General features: G+C 40.3%; 1 protein-coding gene across 1 annotated transcript in view; it reads right to left on the bottom strand.

Moving 5' to 3' along the window:
* Positions 1-18329, bottom strand: part of LOC113407004 (E3 ubiquitin-protein ligase HECW1-like) — a 373262-nt gene extending 354933 nt beyond the window's left edge. Inside the window, exon 1 of the mRNA XM_026654044.1 lies at positions 18264-18329. Within this exon, the coding sequence (XP_026509829.1) occupies positions 18264-18293 (30 nt within the window). The 5' untranslated portion in view covers positions 18294-18329. The remainder of the gene's footprint in view (positions 1-18263) is intronic.
* Between the last annotated feature and the right edge of the window lie 5827 nt (positions 18330-24156).

Raw genomic sequence — 24156 nt, 5'->3', positions numbered from 1 at the left:
TTTCTACCCAGTGTCAAAATGCACAGGTTTTGCACACTGTGTAACTTCTTACTGATGGGCAGACATTGCTAACAAATTTCTCAATCTTCTGTTGGCTTTTTGGCAGTCCACAACGGGTCATTTTTAATGCAATTTCATTTCTTAATTAAGCCTTCCCTGCGGTATTATCACTGGGGATTATTTCCATTTGATTCCTTTATTTAATATTTTAAGAGCAGAAAGCCTGAGCAAAAAAGACTCTCCCTCTGCTTTCAAAGATTTTCTTCCAATTAACCCTCAGAGAAGACATGTGTTTTTAAAAGTATAGAACATTCATATTCAGTTAAAAAAAATCTCATTATAACAACAATCAGGGGATTGCAAAGAAAGTGAAGATAGGGCCAAATAAAAAAAAACCCAGAAAATAACATTGCTTCCTATCCCAAATTTTACAGGAGAGAGATTCAACTGCACAAATGGGAGTCAGGCACCCAACTCTCATTGAGTTTCAATGGAAGCAGTTTGTTACCTCTTGTGAGTTTCACAATAATTGTTGCTTTTCTTAAGTTTGCAGCTCCTGTATTCATGGGGAAATGGGCAAATCTCAGCATTCATTTTTTAAAAAAAAATATGTTTTTAGGCCTCGTGACTGCAAGTAAGAGCTTGAAACACATCCCCTAAGCCAGTGGGTCTCAAACTTTTTTTTACTGGTGACCCCTTTCACATCGCAAGCCTCTGAGTGCGACCCCCCTTAATAAATTAAACACGCTTTTTAATATATTTAACACCATTATAAATGCTGGAGACAAAGCGGGGTTTGGGGTGGAGGTTGACAGCTTGCGACCCCTCATGTAATGACCTCACAACCCCCTGAGGGGTCCTGACCCCGAGTTTGAAACCCCTGCCCTAAGCACTCCCAACACCAGAAGCCAAATAAAAAAAACCCCAAATTGTGATTTTTTTTAAAAAAAATCTCATTATTTTTAAGCCAATCACATGATTTTTGAGGAGCCCAACTCATGATTTTTGAGGGTTGGCTCTTGGGATTGGCAACACTGTGGAAAGTGGGTGCCCAACTGCCCTGTGAGCCATAAAAACCTCCCCCTACGTAATTATGTGCTAGTGACTGTATCTGTATGATTATTGCTGGTCACGTCCTTCCACTGAATGCTATATCAATCAGTAAAGCAGTAAAACAAAGTCATAGTAGACAGGGAAAGGAAAACAGCAATATCCTATCAATGAGTGATACTATATGCACATACCCCACAGGAATGAAAATGCTAAAAGTGTTGCAGAGCAGCATCAAGAACAGCAGCTTATTCAGCGAGAACATTTTAATCCAAGGGTGTGATAAGGAGGTTTTCCTGTATTTTAGAAAATGTAAGTATCATGCTTATTATTAATATACAGTGTCACCAGATCTAATAGAATATGTATATTAACATTATGCAAAGTATGACCAATAAGAATTTATATCATGCCGCTCTGGTCCTTTCCAAAACATAAGTCACAGTCCTTGCCCCAAAGCCTTACACAGACAAGATAAAATACAGCACAACAGTTCAGGTAAGAAGGGGAGTGAAGAGATGACTTGAGAAAGACTATTCACAGAAGAAGTAGGTTGTAGAGAAATATTTGAAGGAGGAAAGAAAGGAGTCACTCAAGCAGTCACCTACTTTTTGTCCACCAAGTAGAGGGGGTAGCATTAAAAATTTTGCAATTCCACAAAGAGGGAGGAGAGGAAAGGAGCAGTTGGATATAGAGTCTACTAAGCAAAAGTGGGAGGACATGAGAATGGAGATGTAGCTGGCAGTGACATTATGCAGGAACCTGAAGGTGAAAATGAGCATGAATTAGATATAGTAAGGAGATAGGAGGCAGTGAAGGGATTCAAAGATGGAGTGACATGCTGAGAGTGACAGAGAAGAAAGACAATGCTGCAGGAATGTTTGGTCTCCCTGCCAGTTTGTCCAACTGAGAAGATAACAGTAGGCAAGATTAGAGACGGACATGGACAAAGGTTTTAGTACTGGGGATAGTACTGAAACTTTTAGTGACATTAGAAAGAATTAAGAGACTGTAAAAGGAGCAATCAAAGAAGACACCAAGATTGCAAGCTGGGGGAAAAAATTAATTTGTCAATGGTAACACAGAAAGGAGGAAGTAAAGAGGGATTAGAAGGAAAGATAAGAGATTGAGTTTTGGACAGACCCCGTTTGAAATAGTTGTGGAGCATCTATGAGCAGGAGTACAGGTGGAGATGCAAAACTGCACAAAGGAGCTGAGATTGAAGGAAGAAAAAAGTAGTTTTGAGTGTCAGCACAGAGGTGGTGTCTTTAAAAAACAAGAGTGGATGTGGTGGTAAAGAGTCAGAAGAGGAAGGGACCAAGGACAAAACACAGAGATGCCAAAGATAAAGGAAGAAAAGAGGATAAGGATTCACCGAAACGGATACCAAAAGAGAGGTCAGTTACGTAAGAAGGGAACCAGGAAAGAACAGATCACAGAAATTGAGAGATGAAAGTAATCAGCAGTGTCAACAACTGCAAACAGTTCAAGTGGAATAAGAATATACAAGTGATCCTTGGACTTTGCGAGACACTTTGCTATATATCAGTTCCTGAGTTTTGGTAGCTTTGTATCTTTTCCGTAACCACTGCCAATAGGTCAGTTTAGTCCCTTTTGTTTCTTGGTGCATCTAGTGTAAAAAGTAACTCTGAAACAGAGCCCAGTCTATCACCACACAGCAGGGACACTTACGGGCAACAAGGGGGCCTCTATGCCAAAGGGGACTCAATGGAGTGGCTCCACAGACATTCCAAGGTCTGGTGTGGAGGATTTCATTTCACTTATCTGCCTACTCAGGCTGCACTCTGCCATAAGGATTTGGCCCTACCCATGGTGTAATATAAGCAGCTTGCTGCAATATACATTCTAATTTTTGGTAATACCAGAATTAAAGTCAAGATTGTAGTATAGTATTTATTACTTTTTAACGTTACCCACTCTATATAAACCCTACTTGTATAAAAAGTCTTGACACTTTCCGAATAACAACATTGCCTGGAGGAAGTTGGGGAAATACAGAACTATGCTTTTAAGAAATAACCATTACTGAGGATATTTTCCCCTTTTGTATCTGATTCTGGCTTCACTGCATTTAACAGGTGAAAACTTGCCACAACGCTGGCACTTTACAGGTTGAACAATAAGAATGACATAACACAGGTATGGCAAAATAGCTTGAATACTTCGAGGATGTTGATACAAGGTGGCAAAGGTGATAACTGAGAGATTGGTCTATCCAACTCCCCTCCAGCAGGTATCTATCAAGCTCTGGTATGCTGCTGGGGCAGTGCCCAGACCAAATGGCGAAACATTAAACTAATCACATTGTAGTGCAGTGGTAAACTTATGCTTATCCAGAAGACAAAAGAGTACTACAACAAAACCAGCTCCTTATTTGAGTATAAATTTACTTATTTAAATAGATTTTCACTATAAGAGTTGATTTTAATCATCCACAAAAAGAAATTAACCTTCCTGAAATTTTGCCTACCATATCTTGGTGAACAGAACAGACTTCTTATAAGAAATACCATTCTTAGAACAATAAAAAATATCCATTAGCTTTCTCTTTTTTCATTATCTTAGACATTACATCTTTAGACGAGAACAATGAAACTATGCTACTGCTGCAGAAGCATGTGCTCTGAACAATGAACAAATGAATGACTGAACAAACTCACACACTGAGAAAAATGCAATCTTTCCACATCAAAATCTCAATACACTAAGCAATGTAAATAAGGGTTTGCAATAATATAACGAGAATGACTTATAGGGAAGCATATGAAAAAAAATCCTGTTTAAGATTGTTCACCATAGAAATGGAAAGTAGAAAGCAAAATGCCCTTAAAATGTTTTTTGTTTAGTAAGGGCTATCATTCTCCTGCTCAATAAAATGAAGTCTGGTTCTCACTTTCATGGTAGATGTAAAGTCAAAACAGTACATTTCCTTCTTAATTAAGCCCACTTTTGAGCACGCTGCTGTAGCGATCTTGCCTTTACTGCATTAGAGCATAGCACAGCTGTGTTAAAATGTGGATCTTTACTTTCCAATTGAACATAAGAAGTTCCCAATTTCAGATGGAAACAAAGGGCCAGAGCAATGGAGCGATGCTGATTTACACAAGCTGAGGTTCTAACCCAAAATGTTTTAATGTTTTACATGCAAGCATGGTACTGCGAAAAGGAAATGCCAGCTTCCACTAGCAGGGTGCTTTGAAAAAGAGGGGAGGAGATGAGGATGGGGAGGCAAGAGATAATGATGAAAAGATTCTAGCAGTGAAATGTTTGGTCTCAACAAAAAAAAAAATATCTGCAGAAATCTGGAAGAACACTCTAAGGCTACGTGCATTGAAAAAGAAAAAGAAAAAAGGAAGCAGGGGCCTAATTTAAAATGATTTTGTTTAGCCATAATCATTTTTTTTCAGAATGATTAAACATAGATTTGTTCCTCCCACAAGTTAACTTGCTAACTTGGTTGTGTAGCCTGCAATGTGGTTCTGTGGCCTGCAATGTGCAGGAGGTCAGATGATCATGATGGTCCCTTCTGACCTTAAAGTCTATGAGTATTGTTTTCTTTTGGTATCTCAATCTTAAAAGAATGTGGTACAGAAATGTTAGCAGAAGTTCTTTATGGCCTTCAACCCCATAGTCCATTCACCTGTAACCCATGAAAATATAATACAACCTTTCACAACTATTTTAGACCTCTTTAGCCAAATGCATCCCGAGTGTAAGGCCAGTACTTAGGTCAGGCATGAGATTGGACCCATGGCTTAAAAAAAAAGAGGTGGGGAGGGTGCATAGAAGACAGTTGTAATTTTACACGCTCATCCCTGTTAAAAAGAGCTCGGCAAAAGCCAGAATTTCTGTTCTTTCATCCTGAATCACAAAGAAACGTCAAAATTTCCTGTGAAATAAAAATTCTGAAAAATTTAATTTCCAAAATATCAAAACAACCTTACCAAAGTGTTGCATTTCAATAAGGTCAAAGTGTTTTGTATAAACTCTAGACTTTTGACTTATACTTATTACAATTTATAATGTAAAGGAATATATTAGCATATGACAGTCTAAACAAGCATTTCAACCTTATGAAAATTAAACATATTTATAATTTTTCATAAAAAAAAGGAGACAAATTTGATATGACCTAATGAAATATTTTGATTTAATCAGAACAGCTTTTTCCAACAAAAACCAGTTCCACTGGAAAATTTTCCACCATCTCTGTTAGATGATTCCCTTCTCCCCACATGCACATATACTGCAGCACTTCATATAAATAATTGTTTCATATTTGCACTTCATCAGACTGCTTTTGCCAGGTTCTCTTTCCTTTCTGTGTGGGAGATGAGCAACTCAGAGAGAGGAAAGGAGTCTTCAGCAACTTGGCTAGGGTGATCAGAGCATCTATGCATAATAATACATATATTCAAGAAAATGGACGTAATGAGACATTTTTCTTACGAGAGTTATGGCAGCCTCAGGGTAGCCTGCATGGAGATGAATTCAGCTCTTTACTTTAGTATTCAGAAAAAAACATACATAATAATTACACTGTCTTAGCAACTGCCATATCAAATAACCTTTTTCAACAATTCAGAGGTGCACCTAGTTTGCCATGTCTTTTGTTTTAAATACATAATTCATGGATTCTCTATAGATCATAGTAATGCCTCTATCTTACATTCTGTTTTGTGACTTAGCACTTGGCTAAGACCTTTCAGGGCTTCTTGAACCCTGCTTCCTGAATACTGCTACCTACAAGATCTGACTTGGGAGCAGGTGCAGCAGTGCAAAGATGCAATGTTGTAAAAGATGAACAAGGAAGACTAGCCCAATAGCAACCTTTCAAAGGATAGAACTTTGGAACTTAAATGCAATACAAGGAAGGATGGAAAAGGAACATCACAGTAAAAAATTAGTTCACTATCTCTAAGAATGTCTGCTCATCAGCTCTGAGTTTCTCTACTAAAATGCAGTTCCACTCCAAAAAGCAATTATGTAAAAATGGCTCCTTTTTAGTCAGCAGCTCTGCTACTTGTGATGTATTCAGAGTTTACCCTCTGACTTCAGTGACAAGAGATTTTACTTTCCTCTATTACTGTCAGCCCTGCAGAAGAACCAAAAAAGTTTGAGAGGGAACTAAATTCTCATCCTCCTCATTCATTGTCAACAGAATTGTCAACTAAACTCCATTAAGAGGGCCATCTGTGTCATCCAAACATCTTCAAATTATGCCTTCTGTTTGTTACACCTGTATAGCACGTCTGAAAGCGATAGAGTTTACATGTGTAACTGAAGGCAAAATGTGAAGACAATAAAGTGGCACTGGAGTAGGAATTTGGCCTAGAGATTCACTGTTTCTGGGTTGTGAACAATTGCTAGTAAGAACACAGCTTGACTTTCAGGTCCCTGGCTGAGTTTGAAGGGCTGGCAGTTAGGGGGGAAAACAACTTATTTATAAGCTTAGCAAATTTTAACTGGAAATCCCCAGGACACAGTAAGTGTGGGACCCCACAGTTATTTCACAGTCACTTTTCAGAGTACAATCTGACTTTAAGTATCAAAAATATGAGGGAAAGTTCTCTCATCATAATTTGGAAACTAGAAGTCTTTACTCATAGTTATTGCACATAACTCCATTTTAATGAAGGGTATTTTTACATATTTTAAAGACTGCTGGATAAGGCCCTAAATGTATGTGTGTTCTCACAGGAAATTTCATCAGATACACCTCTACCTCGATATAACGCTGTCCTCGGGAGCCAAAAAATCTTACCACGTTATAGGTGAAACCGCGTTATATCGAACTTGCTTTGATCCACCGGAGTGCGCAGCCCAGCCCCGCCCCCCTCCCCCCGGAGCACTGCTTTACCGCGTTATATCTGAATTCATGTTATATTGAGTCGCATTATATCAGGGTAGAGGTGTACTTCACAGCTGCCATATTCTGCTTTAGCCACCAAAATCCATACCAAGAATAGTACCAGAAATCCGAAAACTACTGCATTAACCAAGCCTAACAAGAACCTGTTTCTTCCAATTAAGACATCATCAAGACGGACCAATTCAGATCTCAAAAAAGAGCAGAAGTATCCTACCAAAACTCAAAGAGTTAGTAACTAAACAAGGTGAACTTGGTCTCCCTGTGAGTAGAGTGACCAAATAACAAGTGTGAAAAATCATTATGGGGGAAAATGGGGTCCTATAGGAGACAAAGCCCCTAATATCAGGACAGTCCTGATAAAATCAGGATGTCTGGTCACCAATCTGTGAGTTAATAGAAGGCCAGCAAGTAGATTATAATGATTCTGAGAGAGACAGTAGATCAAAGAGGTCACAAATCAACCAGACTGATTATAATCATGATGAACCTGTCCGAGCTACTAGCTGATATACTGTTAATCAGCACTCTTCTTCATCATGCCTTACCCACTCTGTCTATTTCTCGCCATGCTGAAAAGGGAAATGGAAGAAAGCAAGCACAACTTGGCCTCATATAATCCATGAACCTGCAAACATTTACATATGTGCATGACTTCAATAAGACAACTCAAGTGAGTAAAGTTAGTGGGACTACTTATGCAAGTAAAGTTATGTATGTGCATAGAGCACTTGCAGAATTGGGTCACGAATAAAAAAAGGTTGCAATGATCATATTTAACTTATAGTCAAAAGTCAGAATCATACCTTGCTAACAAATAATTCCTACAAAAGAAAATTTGCATCAGCTGATTTATTTCCAATCATTAGAAAAATATTGCAATAAAAACCTGCAGACACACATAACCCAACCACCCATCACCAACTTTTATTGCCAGAGATTAATTTTCTTGTACAAAAAGACATCTTGCTAAAATACATTTTTCTATTAGCTGTGCATTATGATGTGCACAAAGAAGAAAAGGACATGACATGTATTTTATGAAATGCTCCACCAGGTTTGGCGAAATGTTAAAAGGCTGGTGGTTCTTAGGGATGGGCGAACTTTATGATATTCAAAATTCGTGAATTGCTTTTTAAACAAATCTGGAGGGTTCCCACAGCACGTTCTCATTCCCATTTTGACAAGAGTTTGAAAATACAAAAGACGCCCTTTCCTTTAGTCCAGCCACCTCCTTCTGTAGCCTCTTTTGGAATATCACTTCTACCCCCTCTTCCCACAGAAGTCAGAGGAGAAGCAGTTTTTGTAGAATGGGGGAACACCAAGGTATACTCCAACCCCACTCAGAGACCCCAGCCTGGGCAACCAACCCAATTCTAAGCTTCCAAAAGTCATATTCACGTGGAGGTGAAATGTACAGCAACCACATCAGATTCTGGCTCTCTATTGCAGGTGTACTACGGTGAGAAGAAAGTGCAAGAGAACCTTCTCCCCATCCCTGACTCCTACCTGGGGGCATCCAGAACACCAATGTTTGTGCTAAACACCCGAAGAGGGATAGGGCAGCAGGCAGACCCTATAACTCCAAAATGGAGATTTAGGACCCGCTCTTTAAAATCAGACCTCCTGGAGGCATTCTTCCTGCTTATGTTCTCTGGGAATTGTCACTAGCCCCTTCCTCTTCCCCCTCCTCTGAACCCTAGCAGCAAGGAGATGGCAAGCGAAACTACAAAAGGGCCCATAACATTCTACTGTACCTCCATTAAACTCCCACCTACATTTCCTTCAGAGTCATTGTTCATTACTAAGGGGAAGCAGAAACCATGCCCGAGTCTTTCCCATTCCGTTCCAGTGATATGAAAATCCAGTGTTTGATACACCATAATTTGCTAGCCTGGCCTAGACACTTTATGATATGGGATCTCTCTGCACCTGCTTCTTCCTTTTACGCAATTGGACACACAAGCCAGAGATACTTTAGCATTCAGACACTTATGCTGAGATGATATATTTTAATAATTTGTCAGGATTGTCCTAGTATAATTGCTCAAATACAGACATTAAGTTTTTTGCCTACATCACACTCTTAGGTGCAACCAAAACAACATCTTAGTTTAAGAGAATTATTAATCCATGTTTTTATTGTCTGAGACATAAAAAGACTGCATAGGCTAGAAATTGCTACATTTGTAGTGAGCTATGGTGCAGGTAACCACAGCATTTTGCAATTACCCATTTTTTTTTAAATCAAAGCAATTAAGAGAATGGAAACTGGCGTGTCGAGAGGAAGACCCCTAGTAAAATCACAATGGCGGAACCATGGTGCCCAATAAATGATTTGAGAAATAAGCACAAATTCCATGTTTACTTTCAGAAGCAGATAGTGGGTCTGTACTAACAACAGGCTGTGATTTGGATCGGGACAAAAGATCTTGTCATTCCTCAGGCAAAACTCTCACTCTTCAATGAGAGTTTTACCTGAGTAAGCACAGCAGGCTTGCCTCCACTTTGAAATGAGGTAAAATTCAGTATGGAATGCAGAAAAATAGGCTAGGAAGGAGAGGTTCAGACAGCATACTCTTTGCAAACAGTCGGTGGCAGCACTCGGGACTCGGGAAGAGCTCTACCTTGAGACTGTCTGCTTGTGTGATGAAGCCATTCTCCGGAATGTTTTTTAATTTGGGGTCCCAGTTCTCTGCATCATCCCTTGAGTTAATTTTACAAATGTCTGCACAAATATTGGCCCCAGGTACAGCTAGAAAGAGAAGGAGCAAGGAGAGAATGCCATTGCCACCTCATTTCAGATTTACTGGCCTTATAAATACACTACAGAATATAAGATTTTTTATTCTCCCAATATGGCACTGTGGCAAAATGCTACATTAATGATCCAAGACACTACTGAAAGTGCAGAAAGAATTGTAATGTCTAGGTGGACAGTGCCCCTTTTAGTTTACTATTTTGTTTTTAATGAAATAATAAAGTAATGAAAAAAAAAGAAGAAAAATAAAAAGAGAATGAACTTAGGCCTTCATATACAGTGTTGCCAATTCTCATGATTTTATTGCAAGTAATGCAATATTTGATGTTTTATCGAAAATCCCAGCTCGTGGAGTTATATGATTATGTGAGAATCTCAGCTTTTGGGAGGGCGGTGGTGTTTGTTTTTTAAGTATGCTTCTAGTCCTCACATTTGCAGAAAAAAAGCTTAACAATGCGACCAGAAGGTATTATAAAGACTCAAGAATCAGAAATAGATAGAAAGAACCCAACCATTAAAAAAATCTCATGATTTTGGGGGCGGCGGGGGGGTCAAACTCATTATTTTTGAATATTTGAGTGGGCAATACAGCATATATTTCTATTGCTTTGGCTCTGATGTTAACGTGATTAGAAGGAAGTTTCAATGCTTGGGACTGGCAAAACAATAGCCCATGTTCCTTGTGATGTTCAGTTTTGGATAGATAGTAAAAATAGGCCAGATTCTGCAGTCTTTAATTGAACAAACTCTCAATATATATAGTAGGAGCTTTGCTCAATTTTGGACCATGGAATTTGATTTAATAATAGTCTTTCCATCTTGGCTTCAAGTTACTGCTATGACTCAGTACATATATGTAGTATTGCTGAGTCATGGTGCTGACCCAGCACTGCCTACTATTTAAAATTATATGATGCATTCACATTACATAATTTAGCTTTGTGAAAGAATCTCATCCATAATCTCTACATATCATGTACAATTCCATAACCCAGACAGCATATATCTTAATGGCTAACAGGCCTTTCATGAAGCCTGAACAGTATCAGCTTAGAAATCTGATGTTCCAGCGTCAGAATTAAATATTTCATCTACTGCCAGGATGTCTTTTTTCTCTTGCATCTTATAGTTGCAACAAAAAATTGCCATTTACAATATGATGCTTCACACAGCATATGCTGCATGCTCCTCCTCCAACAAACATATTTATATGCAAAAAAGAAAGCATTTCTATATAAAATCAAAATGATGTGTGTATGTTGTGCATCTTTTCTACCCATAATTAATGATGCAAGCCAAATATTGCATCCCCAATAAATGATAGATGTGCTGCATTAAATGTGACAAAACAACAGTTTGCCATTTTGCTGAGTCTGCAATAGAATACTGGCTGCAAAATAAAATCACATGCCTTCTTAAAGGAATACTATCAGTATTGACATGTCCCAATTTGACCTTCCTTATTGCTTCTTATATTTGTTAGCAAAGTCCCTGCAATTTATGTTACACTGGTGGTGACAGGTGCGTGTTTGAAAACAATGCTTCAGTAGGATTTTTTCCCTTTGGGGAAAAAGGGGAGCACCACCAGCACAGCAGCACTTTTAGGATTTGGGGACGGGTTACCCCCTTTAATCTCTTCTCAATTCAGACTTTCTTAGAATTGCACCAATGTACAATTGCTCCTTCTTACTCTCTCCCTCCCCCATGGCAGGAAGGAGGGGGAAATAACAAAAGCTAGAAAGTCTTACTCCTCACCCACCCGTGGCTGGAAGGAGCAGTAACAGATCTTCCCTTTTGCAAAAGTATACCATGATAGCACACAGTGGTTTGAAATTAATATTGGCAAAGACTGAAGTGCATTGATCGGTGCATCCAGACAACAGCTCCATGTGAAATTTGGGATTATCCCACATAAATTTCCCCTCCAATAAATCCTAGACTCCACTGAGCTGCAGTTTTCCCAGATCCCAAAAATCTGGCTCTGCAGCCCAGTGTGTGGTCGCAAAGTGGAAAATCAATTCAGTAGGAAGACAGATTTCAGTTTCTAGTTTTCAAGATCTTATTGTTAACTAAACAATATTTTAAAAATGTAAAATATATAACATATTAGCATCTTAATTTTCCCAGATGACTACTGAACAGGCTGGTGGATGACAAATCACTCTATCAGATCTCTTTAAGGTCTGTGTTGACTACATGTAAGAAATTATTCATTTATTTAATCCAAGTTCAGTTTTACCTAAATACAGGCAATTCAGTACAGGATACGTTCGGTACATATTACTGTTTTAGGAGTTAAGAACTCTCAAGTTTAAATGGGTTTTAATTTTGGGACAAACACATATATTTTAACCTAAAGACTTAGATGGGAATTTTACTTCAGGTTTTAACCAAATGTCAGTGGTCTACCAGTAGCATGGCCACTCATGCATGCCCAGAATACCTGACATCACGGTACCTCTGGGAATGGCATAGGCCTGCCCCTACGCAGAACATGTGTAAGAGAGGCGGCTTTACTCAATCCATAAAATGAAACCTCAGCAAAAGTCTCAACAGCAGCATTTTTGAGGGTATGCACACATTTTCTTCCCCACCAACCTTATGTTCTCCATTAAGGGAATGTTGACTGCACAGAGTTCTCAAAGAACTTTGTGATATACTACTGTGCCCTGATAACTAGGGTGAGTTTGGCTGATCATTTATTTTGAAATCTCAAAACAGGAACAGGAGGGTTCCCCCTTATTAGCCAAGTAATGAAACAGCATAAAAAAAGTATATGCAGAAGTACCATACTTTATTATTTGTGTTATGATAGCTGCTATATTCCCCACCTGAGTTCAGGCACCATTGTACTAGGTACTGGGCAAACACCTGGTGAGAGAGAGTCTCTGCCCCGAAAAGTTTACAATCTAAATAGAAAAGTTAGACAAAGGGTGAGAGGGGAAACAAAGTCATAGAGAGATGAAGTGGCCAAGGTCACCCAGAAGTTTAATGGCAGCCCCTAGACTAGAATCCAAATCACCCAATACCCAGTTCAGTGCCTTATCCATTAGATCATGCTACCTCTTTACATGGTATTCATTCAATCACAAAAAGAGGGCCTGATTCATATCTCACACTGGTGTAAATCATGAGTAACTTCCCTGACACAGAACCAGTATAAAGAAGAGTAGAATCTTGTTCACAGCCTCTAGAAGTACTCAGGGCATAAGATTTCAAGGAAATAGAGAGTCAAAATGCTTAAGCACAGCATGGCCCATGCTGAAATTCTTAATCCGGGCTACTTCAGCTGAGCTAATACATCCACATCCTTTTTTGCTTGAACAAATGAATACAAACAGGTGTTTTTTTTCTACCCACGGGATCTACCTGCAATTCTTAATTAGCCAAAACTCCTATTGACACCAATGGGACAGTTATATGAGAAAAGAATGACGAGTCAATCGCAAATTCCCTATGCATTCTTTACTGGGGTCGGATGGTGGCCCTGATTTTCCACTACTTGCACCACATGTGGTCATTTACACCTCTCAAAAATGGGTTTGAATGCTAACATTTGGTAGTGTTTTACACCCACTTTGACCTGACTGCAAAGAGGTGTAACTGAGTATACATGGTGCAACACAGTAAAGAATGATACCTAAATGTCATCTATTGCCAGCTGCTCATTGGTCAATCTATTTCTGTCAATCAACAGAATAGCATAACCTGAAACTGCCCACCTGGAATAAATGAATTATTCAAATATAGGATGTCCTACCCATAGAAAAGATGACACACTATAAGAATGACTCATAAATCCGTTCCTTCACAATTTGGCTACCATTCATAGAGTATGACAAAGATGACCCTGGCCTGAACAAGCCAAAGAACTGGCTAGCTTTTCTTCTTAATTTTAAAACATCTTGATGAGCTCAAGTCTTGATTGTACATCATTTATTGAAATATGTGGCCAGTATGCCTTTTATTATTAATGTCTGTACTTTTTACTTTTTTCTGGACACATCAGCATGTGTTTTTCACTGATATGCATAGAGAGACACACAAGAATATCCCGTTTTCTATTTAAGAATAAATCTAAAGGTAACGGTTATGTCAAATTTGGCCCAAATTCTAAATTTAATGACAATAAATGTTTACCAAATCTGATACCAAATGACAATGTATTTGTGGAGGTTTTTTAAAAAGAAAATATATACTTGCCTGCAGTATTTGCCACACAATGTTTAGGAGATGGTGCTGGTACATGGAAACCTGATAGTAAAATGGACCAAAAATTAAAACCAAACAGAAGTTTTAAAGAGAAGTGAAATTGACTCCTCTCTCTATTGTCAAAACTGAGAGAGATACTAAAAGTAAACAGTTGGCAAAAGTAGCACGCAAAAAAAATAGGAAGGTGTTTCAAATTCTTTGAATTTTAATGGTCAGATTGATATGCCATAGATCACACATGAGAAAATAAGTTTGGGTATATATTTTTAAAATATAAGCCAAATCATCCTCTAGGAGGGTTATTTTTCTAGGTTTTGACTCTCTGGCCATGCCTACACTAGGAAATTTTACAAAATAAATCCAATCAGTGAAAGCATCAACAAAAGCCCTGGTGTAGACAAGATTCTGGTGACTTCCAGTGTGTTTACCACCACGTTAGTTACATTTACTGAAAAGCTGGTTTAGCTAACATGGCAGTCGAAATAGATGTGGCGGTGGGAGCCCTTTCTACACTGGGGCTCCCAATGAAACTGTCATTGGTGGGATTTTTTTCTCATTCCTAATGTAGACAAGGCTAAGGAGCTTCCACCTAGTATTACCATCACAGTGGGAGTGTTTGCCCCTCACAGAACTGGAAGGAGTTCAACTTCCAAACAGATAGATCTCCCAAGATCTTGGCCGATCCACTACGCCTTCATGCTGCTTTCTGACCTCCATGGCAGCATAGCCTCCTCAGGAGCCATTCTGCTAATGCCTTCTGGATGGCCACTCCTTTCAGGGGGAGGGAATTTGCTGCGCAGGAAGAACTTGTGTTAGTTAATGATGACAGGGTCAGCATTAATTTAGTCCAAGGATCCACATGGAGTTAGAGATGGAGTGGCAAAATGTTGCCAAGGATAGTTGCTGAACCCAGACACTAACCCTCCCTCTACCAGCTCCCCTCTTCCCCATCTGCAGTCTACTTCCTGCGAAGGATAGCCTCTCTGTGATCAGGAGGGAGAGAATCCTACAGAGCCGGCATTCCTTCTTTCTGTGCCCCCCACCACACCCCAAATCCACTGCTGTTTGCACTCCTTCCCTTGCAATAGTGGAGGGGGAAAACTGCCCCTATATGATTTTAAGCCTGACAGTTTAATTCCCCGCTCTTCACTTCCACATGCTCTAGTCCTGCAGGGGACTTTTTAAAAATGCTAATTGAAATGTTACAAGCTCCTTTGATCCATCATTACCTTAAGATACTGTAAGAATGATGTTGGGGAACTAAGATATTAATGGATAGTGAGATCTTTCTTGAAAATGGCCAGATTATATAGATGTTGAAAACCAAATGGGTAATAAGTGAATACCTTCATGTCTAAGTTTGAAGAAAAGCCGGTTAAATTGTAAGTGCTTGTCTTGCAGGATAAATTGTACATCTGTGTCAATATATGAGAACATAGTAGTGCTGGCAAAAATCTATCATATGGACGGGAATTTTTAGTTTGGGATATGTACTTTTTTTTAAGTGGATTTAGGATAATAAAAGTCTTTGAGTCTGAAGTTCTTGATTTGTCCAAATTAGGGTTGGATTTATTTATTTTTAACAGCTTTTGCTTGAGTAAAAGCTACTTAGGAGCCACTTTAACTTATGCATTCACATTTTCAACGATTTCAAACAATTTTAGGGAATAAATGACAAAGTCTGTTTACAGGTGGTCCAGTACCAAAAACTGTCTGGTATAGTCGCTCCCCCATTTTGGAACTTTTTCCACTCCTTCACTGACACACACATCTTTCCCAATGCTAAAAAAAAAAGTAGTGGATAAGCCAAATCCTACTTGTATTACTTATGCAAGTAATTGCATTGTCTTCATTAGGACTACTCACAAAAGTAAAATGAGCAACATTTGGCTTCTAGCTGGCATGAGAGTGCTGCTTGGTGTCATTAGTAGTATTTCCAAAACTTCACCGAAGCATCATGGGTTTGCAAGGAATGCGGATCAGACTGCATATACACACAACATAAACAATGACTGTGAAATGACTAGCCAATTATTTATTACAGGCAATTTTAAATATGGAACATGTGATTTGATTTGATTGTATTGGTTAGTTATTTGGGCTGTTGTGGATATAATCATATGATTTGCTATTAAATAAATCATTACCACCTTCATATGTTGACATTTCCTGTTAGAGTCACTGATCCAAACAGTTCTCACTCTGAGCCACTTTGTTTTCCAATAAACAAAAAGCTGAAATGATACTTGAAAACCTTCTGCCTGCTTAAGAGTCCAAATCTAAGTGTGTGCTTGCAACACACTCTTTAATATGTGATACAAGAGATCATGCATGGCACATCCTGGTTCATTTACTGCTCTTCTCAAGCCCTGACTGTGCAAAAACTCTGATTTTAGCCAACTCTTCAATTCAATATTTTCAAACTAGAACACTGAAAACAAACAAGCAAACAGACAGAACTAATAGTTCCTCTGGAAAGACATACTGTTTCTTCCCATACCCGATTGGGAATTCAATAACAGGATTAATGTTGTACATTGACAAAAAGAAGTGTGCTTTTTAAGTTTATTTCTGGTGCTGGCAAATGGAAATAAACATAGCACCTATATACCCCAGTGATGTGTGTATTTCAGAGACAGGAACAAGCCAAGTACAGACTGCAGCCGGAATACATGCTGTACTCCGTTTACAAAAAACAAACACTAGACAGAGGAATGATAATCCCTTCTTAGTGGAAAATCCAAATTTTCAAAATGAATCCCCAATCTAAAATGAATTACTGTAATAACTACAATCCTAGTATGATCACTGATCAGAAAGGCACAACTGACCACCTGCTGTGTGACATTTTTGGTAAAGCAGTTCCATATCCCCTAATTGCTGCTCTCTTCATATAGGGATACGTGCCCCACTGAATCAGATGGCAGGTTATTAAATGCATGAACAAGAGGGTAGCAGAAGGATTCTCCTTTAGTCTGAGTGATTGTTGTACAGCCTCTCTACGCACTTCAGCTGAGTGCAGCATAAAAAGGTACTACTGCAGCTCTAAATTGAAGGATACAAAAAACTAGATCCAGGCCAAATTATTTTCCTGCAACTATTAAAAAAAATTACACGGGCTGTGGTGCAAATTGAAACCAAATTAACTGTATGTATATATGCTATGCTAAATGATAAACGCAGTATCTGACAGTTTTACACGCTATATTATTTATGCTATGCCATTTATCTTAACATACTTAAAATAAGTTGTGACAATTCAACTGCCTATGACAAGTGATAAAAGATTTAAAATGTTATGATGTAACAACAAAAATAAATGTAGTAACCAAGATATAAAATTATACGATTATCTCAGAACAACAGAGAAAAAAAGCACAGTTTATGTTTAAAAATGTGCTGCATTGTCAAGGAGCCAGGGACTGAAAGGGAAAAAAAAGCCCAGATAATAATAATCAAAAATCCAGTATGGGACTCTTTATTGTAACCTCTATGTTCACATTCTCAAAGCGAGGCCAAATACTGATGGCATGTAGCTCATAATAATTATTTGCTTGCTAGTGAAATTCAAATGACAGGCCAACGGGTAAGCAAATAATCAAACACATCCTACACGCTGTCCTGAGAACAAGATCCATACCACCTTTTCCCACTCCCCATCAACACAAGCATCCAACATACATATGGCTTTCCATTTCCCTTCCCAGATAGGGCAAACCCAAACCAGTGGTAGGACTGAAAGATGTTCTGAAACAAATGACATGGAGCAAACACACACACACACACACACTCTCAACCCCTACCACTGCATCTTGAGTCCTGTGTCAAACGGGTGAGGCCAATCATCCCCCTTCAGCCATTCATCTCCACCTGTTTCAGTCCAAAAAAACAAATTGCCCGGGGGGAAGGGGGGCTTCTTTGTTGTATGACCTGCCAGCCCCTGCACGCTAGTACAGCCAGCAGCATGGACCATTTACCAGAAGGCCCACGTCTTAATAGACAACCGGGTCCTCCTTTCCCTAATTGACAAGAGCCCACCCTTCCCAAGCCCAAGCAAGCTATGAACGTTATTGCTGCCTTTTTACGGTGAGCATTTACCAACACCCAGGATGTGCATCTGACCCCACACAGCCCGGGTTGCAGAGACAAGATGTCATGGGGGGGGGAGGGGCGGGCAGCTACCCCTCCCCCTCCCCTTCCCCGACTTATGCCAGGAGTAAAATTAAACCTCCCCAGGGGCGTTCAGGGCCTTTTCTTTCCCGAAGAGTGGAGGGAAGACGAGCCCATCCCGCCGCGAGAGGCTGTGCCCGGGGAAGGGGGAGGAGGGAGGGAAAGGCAGCAGCCCCCTACCTGGAGGATGCCGGCCCGGGCACAGATCATGCTCCCCCGCGCAGGAGCCAGGGCAGGTTTTAGATCCCACACGTGCGGCTCATGGCCAGGCGCGCGGCAGCCCGGTGCAGCGGGAGAGCTCAGCGCCCGGCTCGCGCCGTGTCCCCACAGCGCCAGGGGTGTCAATCCCGGCGGAGACGCGCCACAGTCCAGCACCGGCAGCCGCACTGATACGCCTGCAACGCTAATGCCGCTGCTCCCTCCTCCTCCCCATCCCTACCTCCAGCCTCCCTCCCCTCCGCCTCTCTCCGGGTACCAGGCGGATGGAGCCAACCGCAAGCCGCGGCTCGCACTGCTCAGCGCCACCCGGCCCCTCCTCCCCCGCCCGCACACACGGATCCGGGAGACCTGCTGCTGCTGCTCACCCCCCCCCCAGGCCGAGCCCACCTTCCCCCCGCGCGCACACACCACAAGCGTGTGTTGAGTCTTCCCCCATCACACGTATCGGCTCCAGCACACTCACACGCCTGCATGGACGCGTGTCGTGGTCCAGCACCCTCCCGGATTGACACCGCTATGGAATACATCTTCGTGTGTGGAGTTGTAACACACCTCGGACTTGGGATCCAAGACCCACAATCCAGAGGCCAAAGCACACCTTTCTCCCCGAGCATGGTAGTTCACGGCCACCCCTTCCCCCTCACAAATGGAATTGTGCACACCCGCCACCCCTGCAGCCATAAGGTCCAACGCACACCTAATTCCCTCGTGGAATTCACCACTTCCCCGCCCCCCTCACGCACGGAATCCCCGACGCACTCATTTAATGCAGCACGCACAGGATTACACACGGAATCCAACAAATGCACACTCGGATTCCATCCACCGCACATACACATTCAGGCTCTGATTCAGCTCTCGGCTACGCTGGCATAAATGGGGAGTAACTACTGAAATCAAAGGGGTTAACCTGATGTAAGTGAGAGCAGCACCAGGCCCAATGAGTCCAACTTGCCGCCTTCTCCATTTCCTTATATTGTTTTCAGATCCCTCCCAATGGCTCTCCCCTAGCCCGTTATCCTCATGGGCTCTCATCATCAATTTCTTTCTCTCACACAAAGAGACCTATCTGAAAGGATAGCCCGGGAAGGCACCGTTGCCGCTTTAGCAGCTGTACCTCCCTCTCTTGGGGACCACGCACCATTCAATTTCCTTCCTATCTAATTGGGGATCTCTGCGTTCTCTCCTCCCCCACTCTCCCCGTACTGAGAGCATTTTACGAGTTGTACTTCTTGACAAAGAAAGGTGATCTCCAGCTGGAACGGGGAGTTGCAAACCACAGCTAATGATCTGTGTAAAGGTGCCACGCACTCATAACTCCCATATAGGTTCCGCATTTGTGCTAATATCAAACTCCTGCATCAATCAACTCACCAAAAATAGACAGGGAATGCTGCTGGCAGTTTCCAGTGAGCATCCACAGACAAGGTATTGTATATGTATCCATCTGGTGAAGGAAAAGAAGGAAGGCACTTCCGCAAAACATTAGCTTTGGGTTTAGGCTAGAATAGACGAAAGATAGATGGGCCTTCTAAAATTCTCCTTCCCCCCTCAACCCAAAAACGTATTTTTTTTAAATAAGCAAGTAAAATATCGTTAGTGTTTTATTCATCCTGGTGAAGAGTAAGTGAGTATGTTTTTTGATTAAACTGGCAAATCTTCATGGCAATTTTGCCAGGCTCACATAGAACTTAATTTGTAACCTGAAGCAATAGATTCTGAGGAAGTGACAAAAAATGTGCACAGGTGGTCCCAGTAGTGTTTACTTCATGGTCAAGGTAGATATCGAAACCACTTCTCAAAGCCCCTTTTTTAAAATCATGTATAAATTCTTTCAGGATTGAAATTTACCCTGGTTGGTATCACCCCAAGGGTAGGTTTTTCTTAGGAAAGGCTTGAAATCAATCAGCTTAGTTATTTTTTAGTTAAAGATTTTTCTAAAATAGTCTTTTCCCATTGTGAAAAATGTTTTGTGGCATTTCAACTCATTTATCTTAAAAAAGAAAATAAAACAGTAGAAATAAAGTTGAAACTTGGCATGAGCATAGTCCTCACCGACGAAAGAAAGTCAAGCCAAGTTTGGGAAAAAATGGTTCAATATTTTAATCACCCTTAAATTAGGGGGATTAAATAACCTGTGCAATAGATCTATAAAATCATGAATTGGGTGGGGAAAATATTGTTTACCCCTTTCGACAATCCAGAAACCAGGGGCCACGCAATGAAATGAATATGCAGCAGGTTTAATACAAAGAATATTTTAGAAGCAGTAATAGCATTGCAACTATGGAAGCCAAAGCAATGATGCAAGGGACATCAGGCTGCATGTCTGAGGGCAGGGATATGGCTAGCAATTTGAAATACGTACACACATTCTGGCCACCCCAGCCCCCTCCTCCAACACTAAACCAAACTGGCCATTACACACAGAATGATCCCTAACACAGTGGGTGCAGTTAGTTACAGAGATCTCGCAATGAAATAATTAAACCTAATGATCTTCCAGAAAGTTGTGTGCTGTGCTATACTAGACATGCCTGCTATAGTACACCCATTCGACCAGTTGTAAATGTAAATGCCTCAAGGTCAGGCAGGGATTCCTCATGTTACCATCACACATGGGAAGTATCTTATTTTTCCACTTTCTGAATCATTCAATACCAGCAACCTTTAAAAGTTGTAAAGTGGACAAGACAGACCTAAAATTTCATCCAGTTATACCAATTCCTGTGGTCATGACACCTGAAATGAGCACAAATTTCACAGCAGGCACAGTTCTATGTTTCTAAATTAGCAATATGGAGAAATCAATAGTGCAAGTGCTCCAAAATACACACTGCTAAATCCAGCAATCCTTACTCAGCACTCAATTCTGCCTTGTAGAGGCAAGCCTAATGTCAGGGGCCGGGCTGAGCCACACTACACCGCAAAGCACAGTGCCTTCTGAAGTTCCTTGGAATACAGAAGAAACATACCTCTTAAGGGAACACGCCATGCATTCTACTCCATGGCCAGCCAACTTCTTCTAGACCACACTTTGGAGTTGATCAGGGCCGGCTCCAGGCACCAGCTTGCCAAGCAGGTGCTTGGGGCAGCCACTCCGGAGAGGGGCGGCACGTCCAACTATTCAGCGGCAATTCGGCGGACGGTCCCTCACTCCCGCTCGGCGCCAAGGACCTCCCGCCGAATTGCTGCCGCAGATCGCGATCGCGGCTTTTTTTTTTTTTGCGCCGCTTGGGGCGGCAAAAACCCTGGAGCCGGCCCTGGAGTTGATAATGGCCCTAACCCCATACAATCCATTCAATGCTCTTCAATAGTGTGGAAAACTGCACTTCTGACAATAAGGAGACAACATTGCAGAGAACAGGCAAAGACAAAACAAACAAACAAACAAAGCAAAAACCTTCAGAAAGTCTATAGACCAAAACAATATAAAGCCAAAATCGGTCCTTGGTTACACCAGTGCAATTTCAGTGAAGTCAGTGGGGCTGCACCAGTGTAACAGAACCATATTTTGCATACATGTAAGTGGGAGAAAAGGTACATGCGTTCATATTGACACAAAATACATACATTAGCAAAATCGCATTTATCATGTATCTTTGACCCCTTCATCTGCACTCAGACCATTAATCCATCCAGCTGAGTCTACTTCTAACATTTCAAATCACAAAGCCGCTTTGAACAACTGCCAATGATTTATTAAAAAAAAAGACAAAAAACAAAAACTAGGGCCGTCGATTAATCGCAGTTAACTCACGTGATTAACTAAAAAAAAAAAAAAAAATCGCAATTAAAAATTAATCATGATTAATCGCAGTTTTAATTGCACTGTTAAACAATAGAATACCAATTGAAATGTATTAAATATTTGGATGTTTTTCTACATTTTTTATATATATATATTATATTCTGTGTTGTAATTGAAAGTGTATATAATTTTTGATTACAAATATTTGCACTGTAAAAATGATAAAAGAAATAGTATTTTTCAGTTCACCTCATACAAGTACTGTAGTGCAATCTCTTTGTTGTGAAAGTGCAACTTACAAATGTAGATTTTTGTTACATAACTGCACTCAAAAATCAAAACAATGCAAAAAACTTTAGAGCCTACAAGTCCACTCAGTCCTACTTCTTGTTTAGCCAATCGCTAAGACAAACAAGTTTATTTACATTTACGGGAGATAATGCTGCACACTTATTTACAATGTCACCAGAAAGTGAGAACAGGCATTTGCATGGGACTTTTGTAGCTGGCATTGCAAGGTTTTTATGTGCCAAATATGCTAAACATTCATATGCCCCCTTCATGCTTTGGCCACCATTCCAGAGGACATGCTTCCATGCTGATGATGCTCGTTAAAAAAATAATGCATTAATTAAATTGTGACTGAATGCCTTGGGGGGAGAATTATATGTCCCCTGTTCTGTTTTACCTGCATTCTGCCATATATTTCATGTTACAGCAGTCTTGGATGATGACCAAGCACATGTTGTTCATTTTAAGAACACTTTCCCTGCAGATTTCACAAAACGCAAAGAAGGAACCAATGTCAGATTTCTCAAGATAGCTACAGCACTAGACCCAAGATTTAAGAATCTGAAGTGCCTTCCAAAATCTGAGAGGGATGAGGTGTGGAACATGCTTTCAGAAGTCTTAAAAGAACAACACTCCAATGCATAAACTGCAGAATCCAAATCACCAAAAAAGAAAATCAGCCTTCTGCTGGTGGCATCTGATTCAGATGACGAAAATGAACATGCATCAGTCCGCACTGCTTTGGATCATTTTCGAGCAGAACCCGTCATCAGCATGGACGCATGTCCATTGGAATGGTGGTTGAATCATGAAGGGACATGAATCTTTTGTGCATCTGGCACATAAATAGCTTGTGACACCAGCTACAACAGTGCCATGAGAACACCTGTTCTCACTTTCAGGTGACATTGTAAACAAGAAGTGGGCAGCATTATCTCCTGCAAATGTAAACAAACTTGTTTGTCTGAGCGATTGGCTGAACAAGAAGTGGGGCTGAGTGGACTTGCAGGCTCTAAAATTTTACATTGTTTTATTTTTGAATGTAGGGTTTTTTGTACATAATTTTACATTTGTAAGTTCAACTTTCATGATAAAGAGATATGGCACTACAGTACTTGTATTAGGGGAATTGAAAAATACTGTTTCTTTTGTTTTTTTACAGTGCAAATACTTGTAATCAAAAATAATTATAGAGTGAGCACTGTACACTTTGTATTCTGTGCTGTAATTGAAATCAAATATATTTGAAAATGAGGAAAACATCCAAAATATTTAAATATATGGTATTCTATTATTGTTTAACAGCACAATTAATTTTTTTAATCACTTGACAACCCTAAAAGTAACAAAAACCTGTCTCAAAAATGTTTCTGCCTTTTTCTTAAATGGGGAATTTTCTCCTCAAAATTAGGCCAAGGATAGAAATGATTCAGTCTACAGCAACAATAAGCTTAGGGTTGAATATCTTTTGACTCATCTCTTAGAACAAAAGCTAGACAAGCTTTCAACCACTGGAGATGATGTTCCAAAGAGATTCATGATGCTCACTTCTAATCTCAGGCTTTGGAAGGCACAGAATCAAGTGCTGGTGGGCCCCAGTGGAAAGGAGGGAGCCTCTCATTTCTAGTCCTGCAGGGTTGCAGGACAGTAGGATCAAGACATTTTTATGTATAGAAAATGTGTGTCTAGTCTAGGAATGAATCTTGCTCATTCTGGGCCTCAGACAGGACTAAACTCCATATGCTGTCCAAAGGCTCTCACATTTTTTTTTAGAGTTCACAATCTGGGCCCAGATCAGAATTTTGAATCTGG

This window comes from Terrapene carolina, unplaced genomic scaffold, assembly GCF_002925995.2.
Source record: "Terrapene carolina triunguis isolate 2854851 unplaced genomic scaffold, T_m_triunguis-2.0 Scaffold179, whole genome shotgun sequence".
Classification (NCBI taxonomy): domain Eukaryota; kingdom Metazoa; phylum Chordata; order Testudines; family Emydidae; genus Terrapene; species Terrapene triunguis.
This window is presented reverse-complemented; position numbering and strand designations above follow the sequence as displayed.